Raw genomic sequence first — 27,322 nt, forward strand, 5'->3', positions numbered from 1 at the left:
GAAGATACAGACTTAGAGTAGGTATGTAACTTGCTTACGGTCACTGGGCTGACATAGGGTGGAGCCTGGTCCAAATCCCTGCCCCTAGCCATCATCCCTTAATGACCTTGTCCTGCTGTGATTTTGGCAAACTCCTTAGTGAGCAATCTATTAATGCACTCTTAAATTAGAACCTAAAAGTAAGGAAGGATTAATAACGATTAAATGTCACCATAAAGAAGAACTAGACAGACCTAGAGGATTATGAGCTTTAAATGGAATAAAAAGTAGATTTGGGAATTCTGTTGATTTTCTGTCTTTCATTTTTTTTAAAGATTTTATTTATTTATGAAAGACACACAGAGAGAGGCAGAGACATAGGCAGAAGGGGTAGCAGGCTCCCTGCAAGGAGCCTGATGTGGGACTCAATCCCAGACCCTGGGACCACGCCCTGAGCCAAAGGCAGATGCTCAACCACTGAGCCACCCAGGTGCCCCTGTCTTCCAGTTGTAAAACCACCCAGATAACATTTTCATACATAGTGACCTGACATAAGGTCTAAGGCTCCAGAATAACTCAGTGCCCTTGACCAGTCTTAACGATAAACAAGCAAAACTCTGGCCAGATATCTTCTTCCCTCCCTCCCTTCTTAAGGAGGTATAACTGACAAATTGGTCAAGCATGTTTTTTGACCAGGCTTTGACCCTAACAAATTAGGCTTGCCAAAAGGAGAGTCCTATGTTGAATGCATCTTCTAAAATTGCTTCTGATCTAAGCTATCTGGTGATGTAACTGGAAAGTTCAGAGAGTGCTGTGTCAGTCTGAGCATATTCTGTTTCCCTGGAACAAGAGCATCATTGGCTCTGTCTTCTACGAACAGCCAACATTTCTTATTAATAGGGTTCTTTCTTCACTGGGCCATGGATTATTGATAGAGCTCACGGTTAGGCAAGGCCCCGGTCACCCTAGACAAACATGACACAGCTCTTTGGCCTCAGTTCGGCAGGCACAAATGTCCCCTTGCAGCGGCCCATGTGCATGCTCACCCAGGACAATGTGAAGGTGGCTATTGTTCAAGCTACATATCAAAGGAAAAGCTCCTTTTCTCTGGCTAAATAAGTAAGAAAAAGGGGAGGGGAGGGACACTGGCAATTGTCATTGCCCTAAATGGACATCATTGCTGATTGTCTCTTAAGTTGACCAGGAAGCTCTTTTTGGATCTGGAATTCTTAATTGCAGACCATTTGTACCAAAATACTTTCTCTTCAAGCTCTCTCTTATATCTTTCTTCTTTTAGTTTAGGCATTTTTATTACGTGTAAAAATGCACTAAAACATGCAGAGTGCATGTTGGTTGGTTATCGTTCAATTATTTTCCCATCTTCTTTTCATACATATTTTAAGAGCTGCTCTGTTAAAAGCACAGTAGGAGGAACTTGAACTACTGCTAGTCATAGTGTTATTATAACTGGAAGGACGGGATCCTGAGGTTACCAAGCCAAACTCTTTACAGATAAGGAAATAAGACAGTAAAGTCAAGTGGCTTGCCCAAGCCCATTATGGTGGCTTGGAAGGCATGGACTGAACTTGTAGTCTTTGGCCTCTCAGCCCTGGGTCCTTCTAATGGATACCCTTCTGGCTTCCTCTGGATGTGGTTTCCTGCCTCCTATTATCACGATTCACTTTATGCTCTTTAGATCTAGCTCTTTTTCCTCTAACTTCTACCCCAATTCTAGGATTTTTAAAAATTATTTTTTAAAGATTTTATTTATTTATTCATGAGAGACAGAGAGAGAGGCAGAGACACAGGCAGAGGGAGAAGCAGGCTCCATGCAGGAAACCTGACGTGGGACTCGATCCCGAGACTCCAGGATCACGCTCTGGGCTGAAGGTGGGGCTAAACTGCTGAGCCACCCAGGCTGACCAAACTCTAGGATTTTGGATGCACATCCTAAGAACTGGTGAGTTGGTTACCAAGTTTAGGAAAAGTTTCAGTATCCTCAAAAATTGGGTGATAAACTACATGTGATAACTATTCAACATGTCCTATTGACATCTACATTTTTATTTTATTATTGAAACTAGTCAGTAATATGTCAGAAGTAACCTCTTACACCTTTCTTATATCCCTGGAGGTCTGCTACTTATAACACACCAATGCCTACATTTCAAAAAATGGACAAATATAGCCATAGGAAAAGGAAGAAAATATGATTCTTCTTATTATTATTATCATTAATTTTACAAATTAGATATTGGGATGAAAAAGGCATTAAAGATAAATGAATTCATATTGAAAATAAAAATGTTGGGCAGCCCCAGTGGCACAGCAGTTTGGTGCTGCTTGCAGCCTGGGGTGTGATCCTGGAGAACCGGGATCGAGTCCCATGTCGGGCTCCCTGCATGGAGCCTGCTTCTCTCTCTGCCTGTGTCTCTGCCTCTCTCTCTCTCTCTCTCTCTCTCTCTCTCTCTGTCTCTATGAATAAATAAATAAAATCTTTAAAAAATATACTTAAAAAAAAAGAAAATAAAAATGTTGTTAATGTGGCAGCTTTAGAGATGTCACCAAAGACTTTTTATTCTTCCCTCAAGAGGTAGGGTCTAAGTCCCCTGCCACTGAGTCCGGATGGGCCCTCCTGACTCCTTGGGAATCCACAGTGGTGGAAGTGATGCTACTTAACTTCTCAGATGAGGCCAGGAGAAGTCATGCGGCTTCCACCTTATTCACTGTGGTTCTGGGCTCTTGTGTAAGAAGGCAGGCAGGCAGCTCTGACACTGCCATGCTGGAGGCACCATTAGCAAGTAATACACCAGGCCGGCTCCAGCTGTTCAGGCCACCAGGCCTTCCAGTTGGCTTGGCCATTCTAATTATGGCTGAAGATTGTAGGGCACAGAAGGGTTGTCATCACTGTGCCCTTTCTGAATTTCTGACCCACAGGAGCCACTTGTATAAGCAAATTTCTGTTTTTTTATTTTACACTGCTAAATTTTGGGGTGGTCCATTATACTGCCATGGATACTGAAGCTTTTAAATAGTTCAATGCTTCTCTTCGTTCAAACTCATAATTCTTCACACCATGGTGCATATTATTTTTATTTTGCCACCCTCAAAGAATACTTTGTCTCATTCTTCACTGCACTTGCATGTTCATACAGTCTTTTTATAGCTTTCGTGCTTGGATTCGTGTCTGTATGAACTGACATCTCCTCTGCGTCTGGAAAATCTATAAACAAGTCCGAGGTCTACACAACTTGACATAAATGAAATCATGAAAATGATTAATATATGTTATGAGTACAACTGCAAATAATTCCTCTGGAATAATTTGAGGAAGACAATTGATCTGTAAAACAGGGAAAATTTTAATTTTAAGAAACCAGTTCCCACCATTTTAGTTACTCCTACTTTATTCTATAAGGGACTTTAAAAAGTAATTTATTCAAAGATTTGGGTAAAATAATGTTCAGGAATGTTAGCTGCTACATACCGGCTATCACATAGAAGCAAAACTGCAGAAACGTAGTGTATTTAACATGCTTTATGCAGAAGAAATGCCCAATAATGCCCAATAAAGAGTTGGGTTGATTATCATTGTAATAGAATGGGAAATGGGAATGCAATTCCAACATAAACGAGAGTGAGAATGACTCTGGAAATGAAAAATAATTACAACTTGCATTTTTAAATTGCAATGCATGATTTGTCTGTCCAAGGGCTAGCAAGCACTGAACTGTAACCTGGAGATGTGTGTGTGCATGTGGGTATCCATTCAACTGTTCTTTCTGGTAGACTATCATCAATGCAGATTTCGACAGAATCCATTCAGATATAGCAATGGATTCTGAATGAGAAAGCAGTCAAAATGAGTAAATCCAGCTTGGATCAAGCTCACCTGTTCATTTTCCCCTTACCCAAGAAGCTGGACTTAATCAAGTCTATACAAAGTTCCCATTTTCTTCAGAGCATGGTGGGTGTGTATTTCTGTACGATAAAGAAGTTTGGCTTCTGTATTGGTTGATATCATTCTTTGGAATCATAATCTTAACAGCATACTAGCAACACAAATATGTATTTACAAATTTGTCCAATTTTCCTGGGTTAATGTAGAAGAGAGCAATACTGGTTAACCTCAGAGGAAATTAGGGGATTACCCAAAACATCTGTACTTTTGGAGCATTTTTTGAGTAGGAATAAGGGACTGTCAGGTGCCTAGCAGTGTGCACCTGGAAGCTGGCTCTCTCTGCTTTGCAGAGGTCCTTAAGCCCTTATCATATAGTTTTTAAAAAAATCCTCCCCCCGCACCGAAGGGGTGTCTAGGTGGTGCCTGGGTGGCACAATCGGTTAAATGTCCTACTCTTGATTTCATCTCAGGTCAAGATCTCTGGGTCATGAGATCAAGCCCCACATTGGGCTCTATGTTCAGCACGGAGTCTGCTTGAGATTCTTTCCCCCTGCCCCTCCCTCCCGCCCCCCTGGCTTGCTGTCAAGTGCTCTATCTCTCTAAAAATAAAAATAAATAAATCTTTTTTAAAAATCCCCCCAACTGAGATTATATTATTTTTCTTAAGCACTCAGAATCCATCATATTAAGAAAATCTGGTAGCCCCACAGGAACCACTAAAACTCCCTTACAAGAGTTACCCCGGGGAGAGACAATTACATTGATTATACAAGCCTGGAATCAACTAGAGGTGGTGGTAGTTGGCAAGTAAAGCCAAATAGATTCCAATATGAAATTTCATATTCTAAACTAAATGCTCCAGCTTGTAGCATTTACATTTCTGTACACAGTGGGGATGCCAGTTAACATTTTATCCAACTGAGAGGGTGTTACATAAACTTGGTGAGGCTGCAGCCACAGAGAATCTGCAGTTCTAAAGGGGAGAAATCTGTTTGGGACAATCAAGAGCCCTGTGGTTCTCTTTCGCTTTTCTCTGTGCAAGCCTCTGGGGTGTCTCTCATCCTTTCAGAAATGCACAGGTTGATTCATGGAGCACAGGTTGTATGAGAGCTGCGATGAAATTTTTTTTTCCCTTTTAGATTGCAGGGCTCATTTTGAAAATGCATTGTTAATGATCGTTTGGTCCCTTCCCCACATCGGCATGCTGAAATGTCTCATTCGGAGAGAACTGAGAGACGACCACTGTGCCAAAAGTGGCAGCTGGGAAAGATTAAAAAGAGAGAGAGAGAGAGAGAGAGAGAGAGAGAGAGAGAGATAAAGGAAGCAGGGGCTGAGAGGTAAGAAAGACAGCTGGGAGATTTGAGGGACCGTGCCTCCAAGCAGCTGAAAGAGACAGCAGTCCAGAGAGAGACTGTTTGCGAGATAAGAGGCTTTGTGCAAGCTGAAGAAATATGCCAAAGATGATAAGAAATGCAGTCGTTATGAAAGCGTGAATTGTCAAGATTCTCGGTGTGCCCTGGACAGTAAAGATGGTCCACATGTGCGCTTTAGGGAACAAACACAGTGACTTCTTTGGCCAGCCAGCTTCCCATCTCCAGCCCTCTCCAAGTGAGGACACCAAGCATTCCTCTTACTCAGCCATTCCCAAGCTGCCCTGGCTCCTGTTTCTGGCATTATTTCTTCTTCAAGTTCTCTTTTTCTCCTTTGTCCTTTCTCAATTTTCATGGCGACGGTCAAGCTATTAATGGCACATGACTTGAACTATACACATCTAATGACCACATTTTGCATTTAAATCGAATGTGGTGGTTGTTCAAATTGGCAGTGTTCACTAAAAGTTTATAATTAATTGACATTCCTGGACATAGACTCTTACTCAATTTTATGGTAGTTCATAATGATAAATCACAGTATAATATCTTTCCCATAAAAGCATGAGTGGATGGAGGTCAAGATGATAAATAACCAGGACAGTCCTTAGCACTACAACTAAACAAATGTTGACCACAGAACTAAATTTAAAATAGAAGCTTGGAGACATTTATGTTATACAACTCATATTAAGCATTTTAGTCATGCATATAACTTGCCTCAGGTTCTTGGATTTGGTTAGCCTCATAGTCTGCTGAATCCAAGGCATGTTTATTAAACTCCCCTGAGAATTTCTGAGATAAGTCCTCCAGACACAGGAAGAGATTGCAAAAGTGGCCCAAAGGTGGTTGGTCTTTGGCATCATCCAGACTCGGGGGTCATCTCCCAGTGCTACCACCTTCAGTTGTGACTTCAGGCAAATTATATCAGCCTCTTTGTCAAATGGAAATGGTAATGCAAAGCTTACCATGAGGTTGTGAGGAATTAAGATAATGTATGCAGCGTCTGGCTTAAGTGGATGGATGCCCAGCCATAACGTAGACATGTACGGCAAGGAAGCAAACAATGGGAATGAAGAGAAGAGTGTTCCATCTGATGTTGCCTATCACCAGTATTCCTTCTCTAATACGGATCTAGGAGATGGAATGCTTCTTTGCAAGAGAAAACAAGGGCTACAGGGAAAGGATCAAACAAAGGACCCATGAGGTCAAGGCTTTATACTGACAATGTCCCCCTGTGTTCCCGTGGAACTTCGGACACTTAAGCTTCAAATTTGCTGGTCATGCTGTCCCAACACATTCTTTTTCCATCGGGCAGTGGTTTATGCCATCCAGATTGCTGTACATGGTCAATGACAGAGCATATGGAGTGCTTTGAGAGTATTATTGATGAAGTAGGCATAGTATGGAAAATTGGCATCAGAAGATTTTTTTTATATGGTGCCCCAATGACAAGCAGGTACATTAAGTACAGTTAGATGTCAGGCTAAAGGTCAAAAGAGTGGATTCAGTTGTGATTGGGAATGGACCAAATGTGTTCAGGGCAATCCTGGAGGCTTTTTCAGCTCCTCTGGAATCTTCCATCCCTGTTGTTTCCAGTAATTCATATCTATGTACAGAAATTTTCCTTCCATTAATTCAGTGGTTGCTTGCTCATATGCAACAGGAGACTGAGGACAGGGAAGCAGTGGCTCCCTCTCAGGAGCCCCAGGATTAATGCAAAGGATTCCCTAGGAAGCGGAGAGTCAGGAAACAGCATGGTGAGGTGAGATGCATACAGGTCACAGTTTCAGGTGACTCCACCTTGAAATCCTGGTTGTGCACCACACAGACATTGTGACTTTGGGCAGGCTGCTTACTGCCTTTGCACTCTTCTCTTTGTCCAAAAAAAAGGGCTACTATCCCCTACCTTCCATTGCTATGAGGATTAACTATAAGTACCTGGTACATGGTATGTGGTTCGTGGTGCAAGGCTGTTCCCTTGCGTCCCTTTGCAAACTTGCCATCATATCTATTAAGGTCCACCATCAACAGGTATGGACCAGCAACAGGACAGAAACAGCATAGGCCAAGAAAATACCGATGCTGTGAGCTTGAGTCTCACCACCAATAACATCTTACTTCTTTTTAATTTTATTTTTAAGTAATCTCTACACCCAATGTGGGGCTCGAACTCACCACCCTGAGATCAAGGGTCGCACGTTCTACTGACTGAGCCAGCCAGGTGCCCACAAACGACGTTTTCATGTGGTGGAAGAAAGTACACTGGATGGCAAGGTAAATCTACTTCCTCTAATCTTCCTCCTGTTTCTTCTGATTCTCTTCTCTGCTTAAAATGGGAAGTGACAGATAAAGAAGGTCAATGTTCCAGGCCTCTCGAGGTGCAAGATCTATGACGAAGCTCCATCTAATCTTACCAAAGGCACTACATTTGCCTGTTTCTAAAAGTTTTCTGCTACAAAGAATATACTCCAATCTTTTTAATGTCTAAGCCTTTCCAAGTTCAAAAACTCAGCTGTTGTCCTAAATGTCTTTTATTTAATTAGAAAACAGAATACCATATATCCAATTATTGATCTTTTCTTTTCTTTTCTTTTCTTTTTTTAAGAGAGGGAGAGGGAAGGGGCAGAAGGAGAGGGGGAGAGAAAATCTTAAGCAGGCTCCACACCCAGTGGATCCCAGAACCCTGAAGATCATAACCTGAGTCATAATCAAGTCAGATGCTTAACCAACTGAGCCACTCAAGTCCCCCCAGTTATTGTCTTTTAAATGATTCCTCCAGTCTCCATCCCCAGATGGAGTGTCCTGCCACCAAGCAAGCCACCTCTCCCTTTCTCCCCTACATGGTCCCTTTGGTGGCAAGCCTTGCCCCTTGTGCTCCAGCCCACGTGACTCACACTCCATCATCTCATCCTCTTTCAGGGATGCTTTTAGGAGATGCTTTTGATCTTCATGCATTTTTTCTTCATTATTTTCTTCTACATCTTCACAGCCCTCTTTTTTCCAATGTTAAAATGTACAAGGTGATTGAATGCAGGACGGAAAAGCATCCCCTGAGACTCTCCAAAGGCACCCTCTGTATCTATTGCCCCTCATCTGAGGCACCCACAGTATAAGGTGGTAGAGCCAGGGGTCAGGTACAAACAAGCTCATACCTGGTTGGGACTGTCAGATGAACATTGTTTTAAAATAGAGCTAAAACACACTTTCTACTTGGCAAAACTATGCTTTTGTGTTTCAAAACTCATTTGGGAAATCAGTTTCAGATATTTGCCCTTTTATGAACACATTATCTGAGCTATTAAGTGGGGGGGAAAAGACTGGTACTTCATCCTCATTGTAATCAGAATTACCTCCAACAGTGGCAAAATGGAAAACAAAGCACACCCTCCAACTCACTTAAAGTATATTAACAGCTCAGTGGTAGCATCTTGGATTGAAAAAAACAATAGCATCCATCTTCTAGGAGAGGAGTGACTAGAAAAAAAAAAGGGACTTTAGAGACTTTTTCTTCAAAGAAGCTGGTCAAAGGTCAAGAATGACCACATACTGTGCAGTAGGACATGACTGATTTATGTTATCAAATCTATAAATGTATATCACTTTTCTTATCTAAAATTTCGAAAGTGCTTATACACGTCTTGTCTGACTTCTTTCACAGTTTGATTTACGATTGGGGTTTCAAAGCCTCAAATTTAAAGGACTTGGCTAAATCCATTATTGAACTTGTGAAATTCAACTCAGAACAAATACCCCAAATGAAACCTCTTCTGTATGAAGCGCTTAAGCAAAACAAGTTAGAATTTCCATGGAAACAGTCTGGAACTCTTGAAGGAGAAGAGAGGACAAAAGTAAGCATGAAAATGCATTTATTTATTTTTTGGTTCCTCTTCACCTCTGCCCCTCCAAACCTCAGGCTGTCATCTTAATGAACACTTTCAAGCCTCAGAGGGAATTAAGCACAATATTTGACAGAGGAATGAGGAAGGAGCTAAATATAGCTCCCCTGTGAGAGAAATGTATTCCAGAATCTTCTCTTCTCCCCTTTCTTTCCCTATCTGGGCAATCTGTCCATCTTTCAGCGTTATTTTTGTGCTGCTCCTGTTGCACAGTAGCTTTCGCTGTTACTTGGTTGGGACCAAATAAAGCTAACATCATGAGATACAGGATTGTCCTTCTTTGGAAGGCTCATTCAATGTGAGACGATTGAGATCAATTTCCAAATTAATAGTGTATATACATTTGTACAATTTCCATTTGCCTAATACTTCTGAATTTTTAGAAAGCTTTCATGTAACTGATCCACTTAACAATATGAGAGGTAGACAGAGCCACTATGTGGGGTGCTATCAACTCACATCTTAGCAGGGTAATGGGTTTCAAGATCACCCTGATGGCAAGTAGAGGAACCAGGACTCAGCTAGCTCTTTGCTTCTTGGATCCACTCGTTTCTGTACCTCTACAAATATAACCCGCCTGCCTGACCACGGTAGACATTAGGCCATGGCTATTATTAGATATTAAGAACTTTTACTTGTTTATAGAAATATATGCTGTATTATAAAGTAAAAATCTTGCCCTCTCTCCAACTGCTAATATTGATATTAGTATAGATGAGAAACACCCCCAGAGAGGTACAGCCAAGTGTAGGTGGGCTTTTGGCTTTCCTGAGTATGGCTATTTTTGACAAGCTCTTCCCAAAACTGTCTGACCTATTCTTCATTGATAAATCAAATAGTGTTTCATTACAGAACTCAGCAACCAGCATATGGCTTACTGAGGGCAACAGTGACCTTTCGCAAATCTGAAAAATTAAATGTAGAACGTGTCTTTGTAGTAAAATAATCCTTGATGCACTGGCTGAATTAAGTAGCTTAGAAGTTAGTTTACTGATCTGAGATAATACCTTGAGGTGCCTAATATTCCTGCCTGGGGATAAGTTGGTCTCTATTTTTCTTTGGGAAATTAGAGGCAATTAAAATTTGAGATTGTGAGGGCTCCAGGATACTGGTTATCATAAAGTAGAAAGTGTGACAGGATCTGTTAGCACAACTTTCTGCTGCTCATAATTTTTGTCAAGGAACGGAGTTCAATAGAAGATCATGGGTTTGGTAAATACGAAGGCCAAGAGATCGACCGACAATTCATTCCATAATTAACATAATATACACACTTTAAGACAATCAGTATGCCAGCCAGATGAATTTTGCCATCAAAATGAATTTGATGTTCTAATACAGACATTATTAGATGTGTCACAACGGTGTCCACAAAAACTTAAAAGGCGACTTCCTTTTTGGTTAACTGTGGACTGGATCCCAGGTCTCTAGGATCACACCCTGGGTTGAAGGCGGTGCTAAACCACTGAGCCACCCGGCCTGCCCAACTTTTCTAACTTTTGTAGGGTATTACAAGTACTACAAATGATCACTTATCTAGAGCTTACTATACGTTTGGCTTTGGCCCAAGTGGTTGATACACTGCATTTAATATCTAAATAACCATGTGACACCAGTATTATTGTCCCAATATTATAGAAATCAATGAAAACCCATCCTCAAAGTGGATTGCAAAAAAGCAACCTACTCCATTCATACTGCTAAATAGTGGGAGATTCTAACACCGAATCTCAGTTTACTCTACTGCAGCTTCGGATGGACTGGCCCCCTCTGCAGCCCACTCTTTTGAGCGACCTTTGTTTAGTTAAAGCAATTTTCAGTGACATGAATAGTCTTTAGGATTCACTGTTGGGGGAGAGGACCTATATCATTCACTGAACATTAAGATAGATGCTGAGTTAATGAAATTTACTTAAAGGTGTAAGAACAGGGCATCTGGAGAGCTTTCTCCTCACCAAAAGTGTTACAGGTAAACCACGGCAATTCATGCTGGTTAAAAGGAGAAGTTGTTCTACCCTTATGATAAAATTAGAAACAATCAATGCAACAGAAGTTTTTAAAAATTATATTTAATACAAGTGAATAGATTAGAAGATCTGAAATGTTATAAAGCAATATACACAATGAATAAATAATTTGCACAGGAGAGTCATGTCTACATTACATAACACTGTCTAGTATGGGAATACTTGAAAGTAAATCCAGTGATAATGGAGAAAGTCCATAAAAATGCTAACCTGTCTTCCCTTGTATGAAATTGTTCAAGTATAAAAATCCAATACAGTGTAAAATAGTATTCAATTTAGTTTAAGAATAAAAATTGCAAATATTGCAGTTTCAGAAGAAAAAAGTAAAGCAGCATTTTAAAACTACATAAACTACATAAGAATAGTGTTAAACTAACGAAGTACCAATAAATGAGATCTACACGAGCAAAAACTCAGAGAAGGAAGCATGAAACTAGCAATATCTCTCGTTTAAAAAAAAAAAACCTGAAAACTAAAATAAATTAAAATGTGTTAATGTAAGAGTACTCTCTTATACAGTGCACATATGAATTTAAATAAATCCAAGTCAACATCTTTCGTTGGATAGGTTAATATTTAATATGCTACATCTAGACCTACTAAATAATTTATGCCATGAGATGAATACATAATTTTACAGTGTCACATCTAAAGTTCCTTTCTTTAGAGTGCAGCATAGTAAAACTTAAAAATAAATATCTTAAATAGCATTACTATTAAGGCACAGTATAAACCACGTTATCGTTAACCTTTGCAGAACTGTCATCCCGGTCACCTTGTTGTCTCGTGTCCTGTGTTCACTAATAAATAGTCTTAAATAGGACTCTGAAATAGATACTAAAAAGTGTAAAATTATTTTAAAAGGGGGGAGGAAGGGGGGAAGTAAATGTCCTTAAGACAGTTCTTAAGGGTTTAGCGTCTGCAAACTTTGCCTGCCTTTCATTGTTAAGCCACGAGTCAACACAATAAATAAAGAGAAGGCTGTTGTAGTAAAAGCCTGATCCTATTTCAGAATCAGAACTGCTGACACCAGCAGATACAAGTTTCCCAAAATTGAAACAGGATGGGGAGAGGGATTAGAATGTGACAAGCTCATCAAACAAGCACAAGTGATGTGTTCTTTCCAGAACTGTGTGTGTTATTGATTGTCTGTACAGCTGCTGCACCCATTAATTCCACATCACTTGTCCCACAGTCCCGCTCATCCACAGGATAGATGAGAAAATCGCTTTGGTGCCTGTCCACCATTTCACCCACTGCCACGCTCCCAGGTTGATTGTTCGATGCCCTTTTTTTTTTTTTTTTTTGAGAGAGTAAGAACTTTCTCTTCTTACCTGAAAAAGTTCTAGAAGCCATAGTGACTGCTAAACATGACAATCAGTAAGCTCTCACCATTGTGTGTGTGTGTATGTTTTTTTTGTTTCTAAAAAAATCTTTTTAAGGTAATTCAAGCTACATATTGCTCACTCTGTATCCCCTGGTTCGACTAGCTTCAAACAGCATTTCCTAACTTGTAAAAGGCAGTTTGCTTCCCTGATACTATAAAAAGAGCACAAATAAAAACCCCATTATAAAAGTGAAGTTCCACCGGGTCCCCCCCCCCCACTTTTGCTTTGCTTCGGGCTCTTTGGGATCGATTTCCAAAACTGCGTCCACTGCCCCCTCCTCCTCCTCTCTCTCCCTCCCCTCTCGCTCTCTCTAGCTGCTTTCATCTACGACACTACTGGAGTATAAAAAAACATAAGAAGAAGGATTCTGCGTGAAGATAGCATAGCTTTTTTGTTGTTGTTGGTTTTGTGTATTTGTTTCTGTTGGTTTTTTTTCCTCCTTAAAGCTGTGAAGTCGAGGTGCGCTCGCCTTACCTACTGCACAGCGGGCAGGTGTGTGGGGAGGGGGGAGGGGAGGAGAGGGAAGGGGGGAGAGGGAAGAATGGGGGGAGGGGTAAGGGCAGCTCTGGCCCCGGACCCCCTGGCCGCCAACTGATGGGCGGGCAGGTGCACTGGGGGGGGGGGGGGTAGGGGAGGGAGGAGGAGGGAGGGGGAGGGGTCAGGGCGGCTCCGGACTCGACCCCCTGGCCGCCTACTGCACAGCGGGTAGGAGAAGAGGGGGTGAGGGGGTAGGAGGGGGAGGAGAAGGGGAGGGGGGGAGAAGAGAGGGGAGGAGAAGGGGAGACGGGAGGAAGGGTTAGGGCAGCCCCGCCCCCCCCCCTCCCACCCCCTGGCCGCCTACTGCGCAGCAGGCAGGTGGGGGGGAGGAGAAGGGGGGAGGGGCAAGGGCAGCTCCGGACCCCGACCCTGACGAGACGGGGAGGGAGGGGGGAAGGGCAAGGGCGGCTCCGGACCCCGACCCTGCCCCGCTGGCCGCCTACTGCACGGCGGGCAGGTGGAGGGGGGCGGAGGAGAAGGGGAGGGGGGAGGGGGGCACGGGCATCCCGGACCCCGCCCCCCCGGCCGCCTACCGCACGGCGGGCAGGTGGAGGGGGGCGGAGAAGGGGAAGGGGAGGGGGCGGGGGGGGCGGGCGGCGGCGGCGGGGGCGGCTCCGGGCCCCGGGCGCCTACTGCATGCGCTCGGTCGGCAGCTGCTGCGGCTGGTACTGGCCGAAGGCGGCGGCGGCGGCCGCGGCGGCGGCGGCGGCGGCGGCCGTCCCGGGGGCGGCGGCGGTGATTGGCTGCTGCACGGCGTAGCCGTAGCCCCCCGCGGTGACGTAGCCGGCGGCGGCGGGCGAGGCGGCGTACGGGTACTGGTCGTAGGCGGCGGCGGCGGCGGCGGCGGCGGCGGCGGCCGAGTACTGGGCGTAGGCGGCGCCGGTGTAGTCGATGTACGGCGCGGTGGAGGCGGCGGCGGCGGCGGGCTGCACGTGCGGGATGACCACGCCGGGCTGCACGAACGCCTGCGGGTACACGTAGTGGGCGGGGATCCTGGAGGGCGAGAGGCGGGCACGCGGGTCAGGCGCCGCCCGCCGGGGCGCCGCGCCGCTCGTGCCGAGAGAGGACACAGACTCGAATTTAGTGGTGGTTACGAGCATAGGGTTGCCACAATATCTCTCCCGGCCAGCGCGTGGCTCGCGGGGCCCGGGCGGTAGCCGCGGTCGCGGAGCCCGCAGTGCGGGGCGCCCCTCCCCGCCGGACGCTGCCTGTGCGTCTCGAGGCAGCCAGTCCGAGGCTTTCCGCACCAGCTAGGCGAAGAAATTCAAGTGCAAGAGGCGCTGTGCGCGGGAGAGGCACCGAATGCACATGCTGAATTGATGGAGACTTTGCAAAATTTTGTAATGAGCTCATGCCACAGAACTGTGCAGCAGAGAGAGTGATTCTCAGCTGTGCGGATAATAGGGCTCAAGAGGTAATCCGTGATCGTTCAATTCCGTGGGTGGGTGGGCGGCTGGGGGGCGATTTCGCAAGACTAAATTTCCACAGAATCTGTAGGTTTATTATCATGGCAACCCTACTTGAAATTGCTATGCAGACTCAGCACACATTAATCTCTCTGCAACCTCAGTCACCCTTATTAAAAAATAATGATAAAAAAGAAGCAGGCGACAAAAGAAAAAAAAAGTTTAAAAGTTCACAAGTGTGGTAAACACAGCAGAATCACACTTCTCAAACGAACTGTAGTGCAGCTCACTCTATCACAAGAGGCTGTTGTGGGAAGCTACAGAAATGCTATTAACATTCATGGCAGTGATTCCCAAAGAGATGTGCAGCACGCTTTTTGCCTTTCTTTCTTTCTTTCTCTCCATAAAACTCGTAAGGACACAAGGGTCAACCAAACCTGTTTTGACTATCAGGCACCTGAAGGTCAGCCAGCCTGGTTATCTCTATGCAAGACAGACAGAAGGGGTTTTGGGGAAATGATGAGGTTGACGGAAAAGGTAGGAATAGGAATATTTCTAAAATGCATATAAACTTAAAAGATTTACATAACAAAATAAGGAAACATTTTTTTTTGCACAAATACTAACTCTTGTTTTATCCTCTAAATCAACAAGTTAGATTAGCACTTTTGTTTTAAATCTGCCCTACTCAAAGCTATTTGATACACAGCAATTGTATTATGCATTACCCTGTAAAAGTTCAAGAAACAAAATCAAGTATCTTTACAAATTATACATTCAGAAATCACATACAAGACACTGCAATGACCTAACAAGTTAATTTTGTTAAAAAAAAAATAAATCACAAGAGGTATTTTTTTTAAGAAACCCATGCATTTCAGTTCTCTTGCGATTCATTACTGCCCCTTTCAAATGCTACCATGAATATCTGATTTATTTTCATCTTTCTTTAAAGCAATCTCCATCAGAATCCCCTATATTCCTAAAAATATGACACGATAATGCCATCTGGTTGTTGGCAAAGCTGACTTCCAGGAAGTACAAGCAACCAGTAACGATCTTTACTTTAAAGAATTTTAAAGAACTCCAAACCGAAAACTTCACATAGAGATTTCCAAAAACATAGCTCTTGCTTTGCCTTCTCAGGGTTCTACTGAAAGTACTTATTAACGAACATCCATGGAAAAGATGAATTTATCAGAGGGTTGTGAACTTTGACCCGAATGATAAAAATACACTCAATTTTACTAGACTTGTAGATCTTTCCCAGTGCCAGGAGAAAAGACGTCATCAAGTGTTTTTGAGGACACTTAGACATGTTCTTAATTGCTTGTCAGAAACCAGATGCATTGGTCATGCACATACTCCAAACTTTTCTGTAGGTCAGGTGACTGACTCACTCACAGCGACAGGTGTGGCTTTATGAAACCCTGTCCCCAGAGGCCGCCGTGTCCACAGTGTGCAGACATGGTTAAGAGAGCCTACACTCATGCCAGTTTACATGTGGTGATAGACAGCAGGGGCTGCAGCAGGGCTATTTTTGATTCTGTCGTGCCACAAGGGTTTCCAGCGGGTAAAATGTCTTTATAAGGCCAAAGTAAAACATCTATCAGCAGCGAAGTCCAGCCAGTATGAATCTCACTGATACTGAGACATTAACCCCTGTACTCCCAAAGCTCGAAGGACAACGTGATGGTTACCAGGTTTGTGTCTTTGAATGAAGGCTAGTAACCAACAATCAGTGTGGCCTACAAAAAAAAAAAAAAGCAGGATAAAATTGTGTGTGGTGTGTGTGTGTGTGTGTGTGTGTGTGTGAAGAATGCACTAAAAGATAGGCAGTGTTGCTTACAGGACTCTTGTCTCCACACTGATTTTACATTAATAGTTTTCATTTGATAATGCCAGCCAATGAGAGTGGAGTGTTCCCTGGCATATCAGAATCCTACATGAAGTCTGGCAAGAGTTAGGAATACGTTTGGAAGGCAAATGAAACCCTAGAATCGTTAGGGGCTTAGGGAAAGGAGAGCCCAGAAGCCCATGGAGAGCCTCAAATGCCTCCGTTCAGGAAGGACAGCAGGAAAGGACCAAAGGCTAAGGGGGGGCCCTTCTGAAGCAATGCTTGCATTAGGAGGTCTTTTACTAGTTTAAGGAGCCCGTGAAGGCAATCTGGGATTCTCTCCTCCCGTCAGCTACCTACCAATATCCCTTCCCTCAATCAGTCACACAGGGTGTGCACCTAGCAGTTACAAAAACACAAGAACAAGCCAGATACCTTGGGCATTTTTCAAAGAAAACTGACCATACTTTTCTTTTTTAGGTCCCTCTGACATCTCTTTGTGACTTTTGACCTCCTAACTGGTTTCCTCTCCCAGTCTATCACCAGACTGCTGGCAAAGTCTTCATTTCATTCACTTGTTCATAGTAACCTGTGGCCCCTAACATGCCAAACTAAGTGCAAATTTCTTAAACTTCAGCATGCTGGGCTTTTTATGCTTTGGGCTCCAAAACATTTCTTTCAGTATTTCTTTCCACCTTTCCTTGAACCTGGGTCAGCTGGACTCCTCAATCCTCCCTGGACAAGGCACACATTTCTAGATTCTCACCTTTGCTCATGCCATCCCTTTGCCAGGGACACCAATCCTCATTCCATCTCTACCTGTTGAAATCCAAATCCTATCCGCCCTAGCTCTAGCACTCACTATGTATAGAGCCTTCAGGAATTTGCTTCACTTTCTGTCTCACATTTCTCACATCTGAAAAGAATCTACTATTTCCAACCCTGAATTGTTGTGCATTAAATAACATTATCTATGCACAGAGTCTGAGATGATGAATAAAGTAGGCACTCAGTACGAAAGTACTTTATCCTCCACCATCCTTTAAAATCTAGGTCAACTTTGACCTCTTTCATGAAGACTTCTTGGGTCCCACGAACCTGATGTCTCTCCTCCCAGTCTTAGGCCACAACCCTTCTGGGGGCTTCTCAGTTTTCTTACTAGACTACCAGAGAGAATAGAGTTGTGTCTTTTTGGCTATCACTTGACACAGAGGAAAGAACATGGCTTTTGAGGTCCTGGAACCAGACTCTAGGACTTACTAGCTCTGTGGCAAGTTAATTAACCTCTCTGTATCTCAGGTTTTTTTCACCCATGGAAAGGACATTCACAGGCTGACATAAACAGCCTGCATCCAATAAGTATTGTGGGAATTACATGATTTATGTAAATCTCTTATTATTACCAGACATGCAGCAGATGTTCACTTAATGCTACTGCCCCTCCTGCTCCCTCCTAGTGGCCAGTATAGGATCTAGTACAGTGCTAACCCAACTAGCATAAAACTGAGCACTTTTTAAAGGCAGAGTGAGTAAATGTTTAAGAGTATTTCAACTTGACCTAAACCAGCCTAAAATTTTCTACTCACAGATGCATAGTCTTTCCTCTCTCAGGTTTCAATAAGAAGATGCTTCTTGCAAACAAAGTATTTATAAGACATTGTTTAGCAAATACACAAGTTTCTATACATCTGCCCACTGTGTGACATCAAAAGTTCCTTCAAGGCAAGATTTTGGCTTGAAAAGCCCAGAGTAATCTGGGGGTCATTTCAGGACCACATTAAAAAAAAAAAAAAGTTCAGTTACTAGAATTTCAAGCAAGTCAAGTAAGATTAAAAATTCTCAAGCTTCTTTCCAGGCCTAAAATAAGAATGTGTGGCATCCCAACAGAATTGAGGATGACCAGGTGTGATTTGTTATGTACAGACTCTGGGAATCAGAGCAGTGTTAAGGACCCCTTAAAAAAGAAAAGAGAAGGCTCACTTGGTCCACCTGGAATGCCATCTATTTCTAATAAGAATCTCAAGTTCAAACAACTATGCAAGCAATAATAATCACCATCCTTTATAAAGACAGCTCAATATTTGCAGGGATGAATGACTAAAGGTTACTATCAAAGCATGCTTGATTTAAAGTTTCCACAGGACATTTTATTCTGGTTCTTATTTTCCTTGTGCTACTTTCTTTCTCAAGGATCCATGCAGACTACATTTTATTCTGGTTCTTATCTTCCTTGTGCTTTCTTTCTCAAGGACCGATGCAGACTACCACAGCCAGTCCAGAGTTCTATGTCTAGCTCTCAGTATCCTCCATAAACAGTCTGGCTTCTCTGTGCACTAAATCTTTTCTCTGGCCTTTGCTTATGCTCACCTCATCCTATAGCCCCCAGGCATGTCCCTTCCTCCTACCTGTCCAGGATATGCCCCACTGGTCCAAGACTAGTTAAGGACCCACGGAGCCTGGCCCAACCTCTCCAATTCACCTGTTTTCGTGCTATTCACGTGTTTTCTTTCTTTCTTTCTTTTTTTTTGTCACGTGTTTTCTTTTGCCCTTAACACCAAGTATTTTAGCCACTAATAGTTCTTGATTGGTTTGTGTTAGTTTTGCTTCCCCAACTGCAGTCTCACCCACTTAGCACAGAAAAAAAATTAACACAGGCTAAGACCTGTTGATCGATTTAGCTGTGTAACTATTTCAAGACTGTTATTGTGAGATCATGACTAAGTTCATCGCCACTTCTTAGGATGGCTGTTCTCTTCCCTATCCCACCTTACATGTGGTCTAGACCAATGAGGAGAGGACCTGCAGAAGTAGCTGGACCCATCAGCCCACACTATCTGTTGTGGGTACCTAGGATGGTTGGGATGGGGCACTGATAAATAGCTATGGATATATAAAGGCCCTTTATAATCATATTAGACAAAATACTCTTGCACAGTTTAAAAAGTAAGAGTTGGTGGTAAGGTGAAGTATCCCAGTGTTAAGAGGAGGGTTACATGAAGGTATTGATGGAAGACATAACTTGACCCTTCCAAGTCAAATGATTGTTACTTTTTCTGGTCTATCCTTGGAGACACACAAGGCAGATTCTAACTCTACCTCTATCTCTATTATCTCTATCTAGAATCTGACCTTCCAGGTTACACATGTAGATGCGTAGGTGCTAAGCTAGAGAAGAAACTATAGCTGAGGATAAAACACTTCTTGGACAATTAGAATATTTTAAAAGGAAGCTGAAACCTCTGATACTAGAGTTATAGCAGTGTTGTTCAGATAGAATACAGCAAAGCAGACCACAAAACAGTGGTCCGAATAAAGTTAGGGGATGGGGATCTCCCACTTACGATAGGGAGCTCAGAGGAGGGAAGCTGGTGATCACAGAGCCCAGAGGGAAGACAAGTACAAGCAGCCTGTTCTCCCTAGTTAGGTCTGAAAGGTGAAAGTTAGTGCTACTCTACTCAAAAAACTGGCTAGTGTCAGTGAAATCTGATGAGTGTTGTTGAACCTTTAAATCAGAAGGCCTAAAAGTGGATACACATTGCAAAAGAAAGAATCCCATTCCCAGTAAAACAGAAACTTAGGACATGCAAGCAATGAATCTGTATTCTCACAGAGGGAAATCACACAATTTAGCACTCACTACAAAAATGTGGTTAAGTGGAAGTTACAGGCTACAGCTTAAAAGCAAGAAAAAAAAAGGCCCTTTGCTTCCCATGGCAAAGTCAAAAGTCAACACTCCTCAACACCACCACCAAAACAAAAAACACAAAGAGCCCCTTCCCCGAGAAAAAGAAAAACACTTTCACTACAGCTCTTTTCAATTAAGTAAAAAGCACACAGTTTAGCTATCAACACCACTTCATTACTGTAATAAATAAAATAAAGCACACGGAGGTCTATTCACTATGGTGAAAAATAAAACAACAACACCAACATCCATGCATCGTTAATCACCATCTGAGCTTGTGTGTCTGAGTCTACTGGTTACAGAGTTTAATTCCAAACAGAACTATTCCACCTCTTATCATCGTATCCTTCTGATCAGTTAGCTTAACTGTATACGAGCCCTGTCAGGTTAGAAAGAGATAAATAACATTGAGTCACGTTGAACAGTAGTCATGGGCTGGGACATACTCGTCTCGTACACAAGTCCTACCTGGTATTTTTGTTTTTGTTTTGTTTTGTTAATCATAAGCTCAAAATTTGTCTGGTTTGGAGGCTGCATACTTGGTCAGTAACTTGACTCATCTAAAAATATTTATATTATCAGCATCAAAAAAGGTACAAACAAATATATATATATATATAAAAATATGTATAACAAGGAACATTCTGTGACATGATGGTCTTGTCTGTATATAACAAAGAGGCATGTTAACAAATAACACCTATCAAAACATAGGAGGGCCTGAATTGACTTACCCGAAAGGTCTTTGTATAAGGGCTGGATGAAGTTGTTGCACACCGAAGGCAAAACCTAACAATAAAACATACCACATTCTCCGTTTGTGCACTGTTCAGCATTTATTACTCCTACATGTAATATGCAATCACAACATTCACTCAGAGATGATCACCCTTCTTTGGATGCTTCAGAGAAAATATTACATATACATTGCAAAGTTCTCTTTACTAATGTTACCATTGGCCCAAGTAAAAATTTTAGTCGGCTACAGGTGGAAACTAAAAATTATCTACAAAGTTTAGTTGACAGCCAGTCCTACAATAAGACCTTAGAAAATTAGACCAGGGAAAAATTCTTGTGGATTGAAACCAGGAGCAACAGGACTTGATAATGAAGTTACATGTCGCAAGTATGCCTGCAATTCTGAATCACGATCTATTAAAAAAGTCTTTGTAATTTGGAACATGCTGGACAATGCTTTGGAAGATTATGGGTTTTACAGGTTATGGTATTAAATATTCACACACAAAAAGTCTCCTTTTCTGGATAGACACACACACAAATACAAGTTTTTTGTTTGTTTTTTAATACTCATGGGTATTGGCACATGCCCTCATTTTCCTGACAATCTAGTTTCCTAGTAAATCCATTTGGATGGAAGTGTCAACCTCCTTCCAAAATTTCAGATGGAAACACTTGAGTGAAGAGTACATGACTTAACAAAGTTGCTTACCCAAGAAAAAGATTGCCATTTGCTCAACAGTCAACTCTTAATTATTTGTGCTAATGCCAAGGGCAGTGTTGTAAATAACCCAGAAGGTCAAATTTTCACACAAAGGCCTGCTCCCTTTTGACAACTAATAGCTACATGACTTTGGAGTAAAACATTTCCCATCTCTAGGTGCCAGTTTCTTTTTCTGTTAACACGAGGGCCTGGGCATACATGAAATCTCCCCATTTTCTTTAATTATTAATAGTCTGTGATTTTTATGGTAAAGCTTTACTTTACCATCCACACCCCACCCCCCTACCCCCATGCTTCTCTTGGGTCAGCGCTCAAGTTGGATCACCAGCTCTGAGCACAGGGCCAAGTGGTGGTAGGAGAGACAACCCTAGGGAAGTATGACCAACCGGAGGTGACACGTTTGGCCCACACAGTCCACATGTGAATTATCTACAAGTGGTTAAAAACTGGAAAATAAAAGAGTAGACTGACTGTATGTCATACCTGAGCCAGATGAGTCAAGCCTAAGTCTGGATGGGTACAAATTGTCCAGACCCCCAAGATCTACTTTTGCACATAGGTACATTTCAAGTCCTGCAAGAGCCCGTTACAACATTCATTTAATGTCTTGGTAGAATAACCAGCCACCATTCAACTTTACTAACCACATTTACAATGTGTCTGAATCAGGGATTCATTCTGCTTAGAACGGGGGGGGGGCTCAAGTTGGGGGGTGATGGGGTAGGAGGAACATCCCTCACCTGGCTGCATGATCCTGGGTTTTGCTCCCAAGTATGCCAGGTTCACATTGGCCTTCCTGCCATCAATGATGGGGTTCGGATCCTTGCAGGCTCTTTCGGCAGCAGCTCGGTCAGCCATGGTGACCTTAGCAACATACACACACAGACATACGTACAGATCTCTAAATCAACCCCTGAAGGAAACCAAAAATTACACTGGAGAAGTCCTTCATGAGAGAACTAAGGGGGTTCTTAAACTTTTTTTTTTTTTTTTTCTGGAACTTACTCCTTGATCCCCCGTCAAAAAAAAAAAAAAAAAAAAGAGGAAAAAAGAAAACAGGAAGAAAGAAACACCCCCCTCCCCACACCCCCAAAGTCTTCAGGGCGCTAGTAGGGCCTAGCAGGGAGTGGGAGGCCTGAATTCCGTCTTGGAACTCTTGATCCTCCCTCCCCCGCCCCCCCCCCCCCCCAACACACACACCCCAGGTCCCTACCCAGCCTAAGAGGGCTGTTTGCTTTAAAGAAAGTCCAGCCTCACATCCGCCCGGTGCTCCCAACCTCCAGCAAGCACTCCCTAACGACAATAGCTATTGTCCTACTCTGGAGCTCCCTGCTCTCCGGCAGCTGAATTTGCACGCTTAAATCCCCAGGAGGCTTAATATGCTCTCTTTCAGTTCAGCAAAGAGCCACAGGATCATCTTTTTAAAGAATCCATCTTTGCAATTAAAAAAAAAAATGTGTGTGTGTGGAGGTGGGGTGGGGGTGGCATGAGGAGCAGAGCCCGGACCTCCTGGGGGAGGGGGTCCCCTCCCCGCCCCGGCCAGAACGCCCGAGCACACGCATTTTTACAAAGCAACAGCGCGCTGAGCGCCCGGCCTGCCCCCGGGGAGCGGCTCCGAGGGGCTGCGGCCCCTCCCTCAGCCCTGCGCGCCCGCAAATCCAGCCCGGGGTCGTCCGCGCGGGCCGGGCCCCCCGCACCGCAGGGCGTCGGGTCCCCGCGCAGCCCCGCCAGGCAGCGGCCGGCCCCCCTCCCCCGGCTCCGCCGCGCGCAAACTTTGAGCTCCGCCGGGAGCAAGGGGCAGCGCCGCCCGCGTCCGCGGGGTCCCCGCGTCGCTCTGCCGCTCCCCCCCCCGCCCGCTGCACGCCCCGACCCCAGGCCCCCGCCGCCCCGCGCCTCGGGCCCCGCGGGCCTCGGCCTCGCAGCCGGGCCCCGCGCCCCCCCCCCCCGACCTCACCCCGGCCCCCAGCCGCGCGACTTACAAATCCGTAGCCCCGGGACTTGCCGGTCTGCCGGTCGGTGATGACCACCGCCTCCTCGATCTCGCCGAAGACCTCGAAGTACTTGCGCAGGCTGGCGTCGGTGGTGTGGTAGGGCAGCCCCCCGACGAAGATCTTGGTGTACGTCGTGTCCTTCTGGGTCGTGTGCATCTTCGCGCCCGCCCCGCGGCTCGGGCTCCGGCTGCGGCTGCGGCTGCGGCTCGGGCAGCGGCTGCGCCTCCTCCTCCGGCTCCGCGTCTCCCGCACCCTGTCGCGGCCGCCGGGGGCCGAGGGCGAGCCCGGGGGCGGGGGCGGGGGCGGGGGCGGCGCGGCGGGGGCGAGCGGCCGGGGGCGGCCGGGGGCGCGGGGCGCGCGGCTTGCGAAGTCGCCAGCAGCCCCCGAGGCTCGGCTCCGCTCTCTCCTCCCGCCCCCCCTGCCGGTCACGGTACAAATTCTCCGGATCGTCCGGTGAGGATCCCGGTCTAGGGGATGTGCGGCGGTTCGCACTCACCCGGCTGGGGGCCAGAAGGAGCAGAGGGGGTGTCCTCGAGCGGAGAAGCGGGCGCGCAGTGCAGGTAGATTTTTTCTTTTCTTTCTTTCTTTCTTTCTTTCTTTTTTTTTTTTGTTTTTTTCCTTTCCTTCTTGGAAATTAGGTAGGTGCGTTGGGTGGGGCGCGGGTAGGGTCGGCGGCGAGCGCGTCCGGGCGCGGGGGCGGGCGGGGGCGCGGCGGCGGCGGCGGCGGCGGCGGCGGCGGGGCCGGGCGTGGGGGACTCCGCGCCGCTCGGGCTCGGGCTCGGGCTGGGGCTCGGGCTGGGGCTCGCGCTCCGTCCCTCCCGCCGCGGAAGCTGGGAGACAAGTGGCGAGGACGGCTCTCCCGTCTCTGCTCCCTTCCCCCGCGGGCCGGGGGTCGGCGCCCGGCTGGGGAGGGGGCGGGCCGGACGCCTGCGATTGGCCGCGGCCGCACCTGGGGTGCCCGGCGCCGCCGCCCCCCAGCTGTTGGGAACAGCTGCTTCGCTGCCGGCGCGGCGCTGGGCCGCGGGGCTCGGGCTCCGGAGCGGGCGCCGGGGCAGGGCCGGGCAGGGCGGGCAGGGCCGGGGCAGGGCGGGCAGGGCCGGGGCAGGGCCGGGCAGGGCCGGGGCTGGCTCTCGGCGTCGCCTGCTCTAACCCGTCCGAGGCCCGGGGACCGGGGCGCGCAGCTCTGCACAGCGACGCCGCGAGCTCTGCGCTCGGCCGCGGTGACCGGGCCCGCGACCCGACTCCAGGGCTGGGGGCCGGGAGGCCCGGGGCGGCTCGTGGGGAGCCCGGGGCCCTCCCTCCCGCGCGCAGAGGGCCGGCCCGCCCCAGTCGGTGCTCGGGCTCCGGAGACTGGGGAAGGAGGGTCCCTAACCTTCCTCGCCCCCCCCCCCCCAAGAGCCAGTGCTGGGGAAAACCAGAGAGGCAGAGCCAGAAGGAAGCAAAGCAAAACAAAACAAAACAAAACAACCACCAGTAACAAACACCAACCAGCGAACAGGTCCAGGGCTCGGGTGCGCTTGGAGAAAACCATTAGCTGTAACCGCTCGCGGCCGCAGCCAAGCCGAGACACCACGTTCTAGTTCGGGGGACCACACATTAGTCCTTGAGCTGCTGCACATCAAATTGGTGTTACCTCCCGACTTACTCCTCTCTAACTATTCGGGGAGATTGGTACAGATTTCTCATGATAAGTCTTTTTTCTTCTTCTTCTTCTTCTTCTTCTTCTTCTTCTTCTTCTTCTTCTTCTTCTTCTTCTTCTTCTTCTTCTTCCCGAAGCCAAGAATTAATCTATTTCCTAACATTTGAATCGCAAGAATGTTTGGTGACTTGACCTCAACTCTTTTACTGGGATGTACTGTAATTGTAAAAGGTGTAATTTTTGAAATCGACTTGTTATGTAACCACTCGTTTCTACCAGCAGACCTTTAAAGCGTTTGTAAAAAAAAAAAAAAAAAAAATACAGACTTTAGTGCAACCCAGATGTATTTATTTTTTAATATCGGCTCTTGGCAACTTCTTTTTTTTTCTTTTTATCAAGAGTACATTTAATTAAGCATAAAATCCTTGTCATGTTTGAGATTTGGATGAAGGTATTTCATGTGAGCAGAATATTCCACCCACCCCTGTTGCAGCATGATTTGCTTTTAAGTCATTTCCATCAGGAGTGTCTGCTGAAGTCCATACATTAATTGCCCCTGGGCTGCATCATTTATTTCCTTTAAAGCAGGTCAGTATGTTAACCTATTAGAGAAGCACATACTTGTGTTTCTCTTTCCAGGGCACCTTTGCAGTCAGCCCAGAAGGATGGGATACATTGCATTTGCAGAAGCTAAGGGGAATGCAAATATCCTCGTGCTTTTCACCTTGTTCCCTTCTGCAAGAAGTTGGCCTCATGAGTTTCTTTAAATTTGAACCCCTAGTCGGTGATAGGGAGAAATAAGAAACCTAAAGGTTTGGGGAAAGTGTTTTAAAAACCCTATTGAAGAAAAATAAGGTATTTTACAGGCATATGAGAGCCAGGAACAGAAATTGTAAATAGCACCTTCTTCTCATTGCTTAAGCAAAGCACAAGTTTGAAAGGGACTCTGTGTACTGGTATGATGAAAGGTAATTTTTAAAACTTAGAAAAATAAAGCAGGCTATGAAACAAAGGAGGCATGTTTTTTAATATTCAACATCCATCTTGCTGGGTCACCGAAGAATTACTGTACTTAGATGAAGCTCAGGCGAAAACTTCTGTGAGATGGAAACTACTTGCAGAGAAGCCTGAAGAAGCCTGACTTTGGCTGTCTCACCTCTCTTCTTACCTGGAGGAGGAGCCCACCCCGGAGGGGACTGTGATAATATCACGGGTGGAGGGTGTCTGGGAATGTAGCCAGCAGCTTGGATGTTCACTAAGTAAAGTGGTGAGATCTACAAGGAAATTCTGATCCCAGGTTGGGATAGCCGTGTCATAGAACTCGGCTTCTGGAAATAAGATGCTTCCCTGCCATGGTCCCAGAGAAAATAATGCAGCCACCCTCCCTGCACCCCATGCCCCGCTGACTGACGGGTGTGCTTTTATTCTTTCCATCCAGCCAGTAAATATTTGATAGTCTGGTTTGAAACTTTGTTTCATCCCATATGAAATGATGCCTGAATATTCCCGATTTTGAACTCCACAGATAATTAAAACATTACTAATCATCTGGTGTTATGTGATTGAGTGAGAACAAAGAGGAAAAGATATTCCTTATTTTCCAGAAGCAGATTTACACAGAAGCCCTAATGCCTACCCAGTTCAGCCTGACCAGCCCTGGAGCGCCCCCCACAGGCAGGCTCTGTGCTAGGGCGGGCGAGGCGTTCTAGACCTCCGGGTTTGTGTTACATCTGCGCAAAGGTGGGTACAGTTACAAGGGCCAGAACCATTCTTGGTGGGTTTGTGAACCTGAGCCATCAGACCATGTAGCCTTGGGGCCGTTAAAACCTTCCTGAAGGCAAACTTTCAAGGTTATTAAGTACCAAATATTTCTGTATAATTACCCATTACAAAGTCAAGTTTGAAAAACAATACTTGAGTAATCCTTTTGCTTTCTCAGCTGCTTTTGGCAGAGAAGAACGCTTGTATATTCACAGACCTTGTGCAATATGATGTGTACTTCTTTGGAAAGAAAGAACCGTAAAATACTTTAAAAGTTATAAATAGGTTCCAAGCTTGTCATATCCAAATTAGTACATATGGATGGCCCTGAATCCTTGGTTCCTACTCCATGGCAAGATCGATACTACTTTATTACTCACAGTAAATTATTGTCCACTTTGTTCAAACTCTTTATTTGGCTATTAAGGGACAGTACCACA

The 27,322-nt window shown here is 45.2% G+C and overlaps 1 protein-coding gene across 2 annotated transcripts; it reads right to left on the minus strand.

Annotated features, from left to right (window-relative positions):
- Window positions 1-11,198: 11,198 nt before the first annotated feature.
- Window positions 11,199-24,210, minus strand: RBM24 (RNA binding motif protein 24). Of its 2 annotated transcripts, XM_072729073.1 has the most exons (5): window positions 23,471-24,210; window positions 22,232-22,355; window positions 21,975-22,064; window positions 20,764-20,818; window positions 11,199-14,094 (listed from the first exon to the last, which is right to left on the minus strand). In XM_072729073.1, the coding sequence occupies exons 1-5, from the start codon at window positions 23,636-23,638 to the stop codon at window positions 13,731-13,733; spliced, it is 801 nt and encodes a 266-aa protein (XP_072585174.1). In that variant the 5' UTR covers window positions 23,639-24,210; the 3' UTR covers window positions 11,199-13,730. The 2 variants fall into 2 exon arrangements, with proteins under 2 accessions (XP_072585174.1, XP_072585175.1); XM_072729074.1 differs by lacking the exon at window positions 21,975-22,064 and having other exon boundaries at window positions 23,471-24,162.
- Window positions 24,211-27,322: the final 3,112 nt, after the last annotated feature.

Source organism: Vulpes vulpes, chromosome 12, assembly GCF_048418805.1.
Source record: "Vulpes vulpes isolate BD-2025 chromosome 12, VulVul3, whole genome shotgun sequence".
NCBI classification, from domain to species: Eukaryota; Metazoa; Chordata; class Mammalia; order Carnivora; family Canidae; genus Vulpes; species Vulpes vulpes.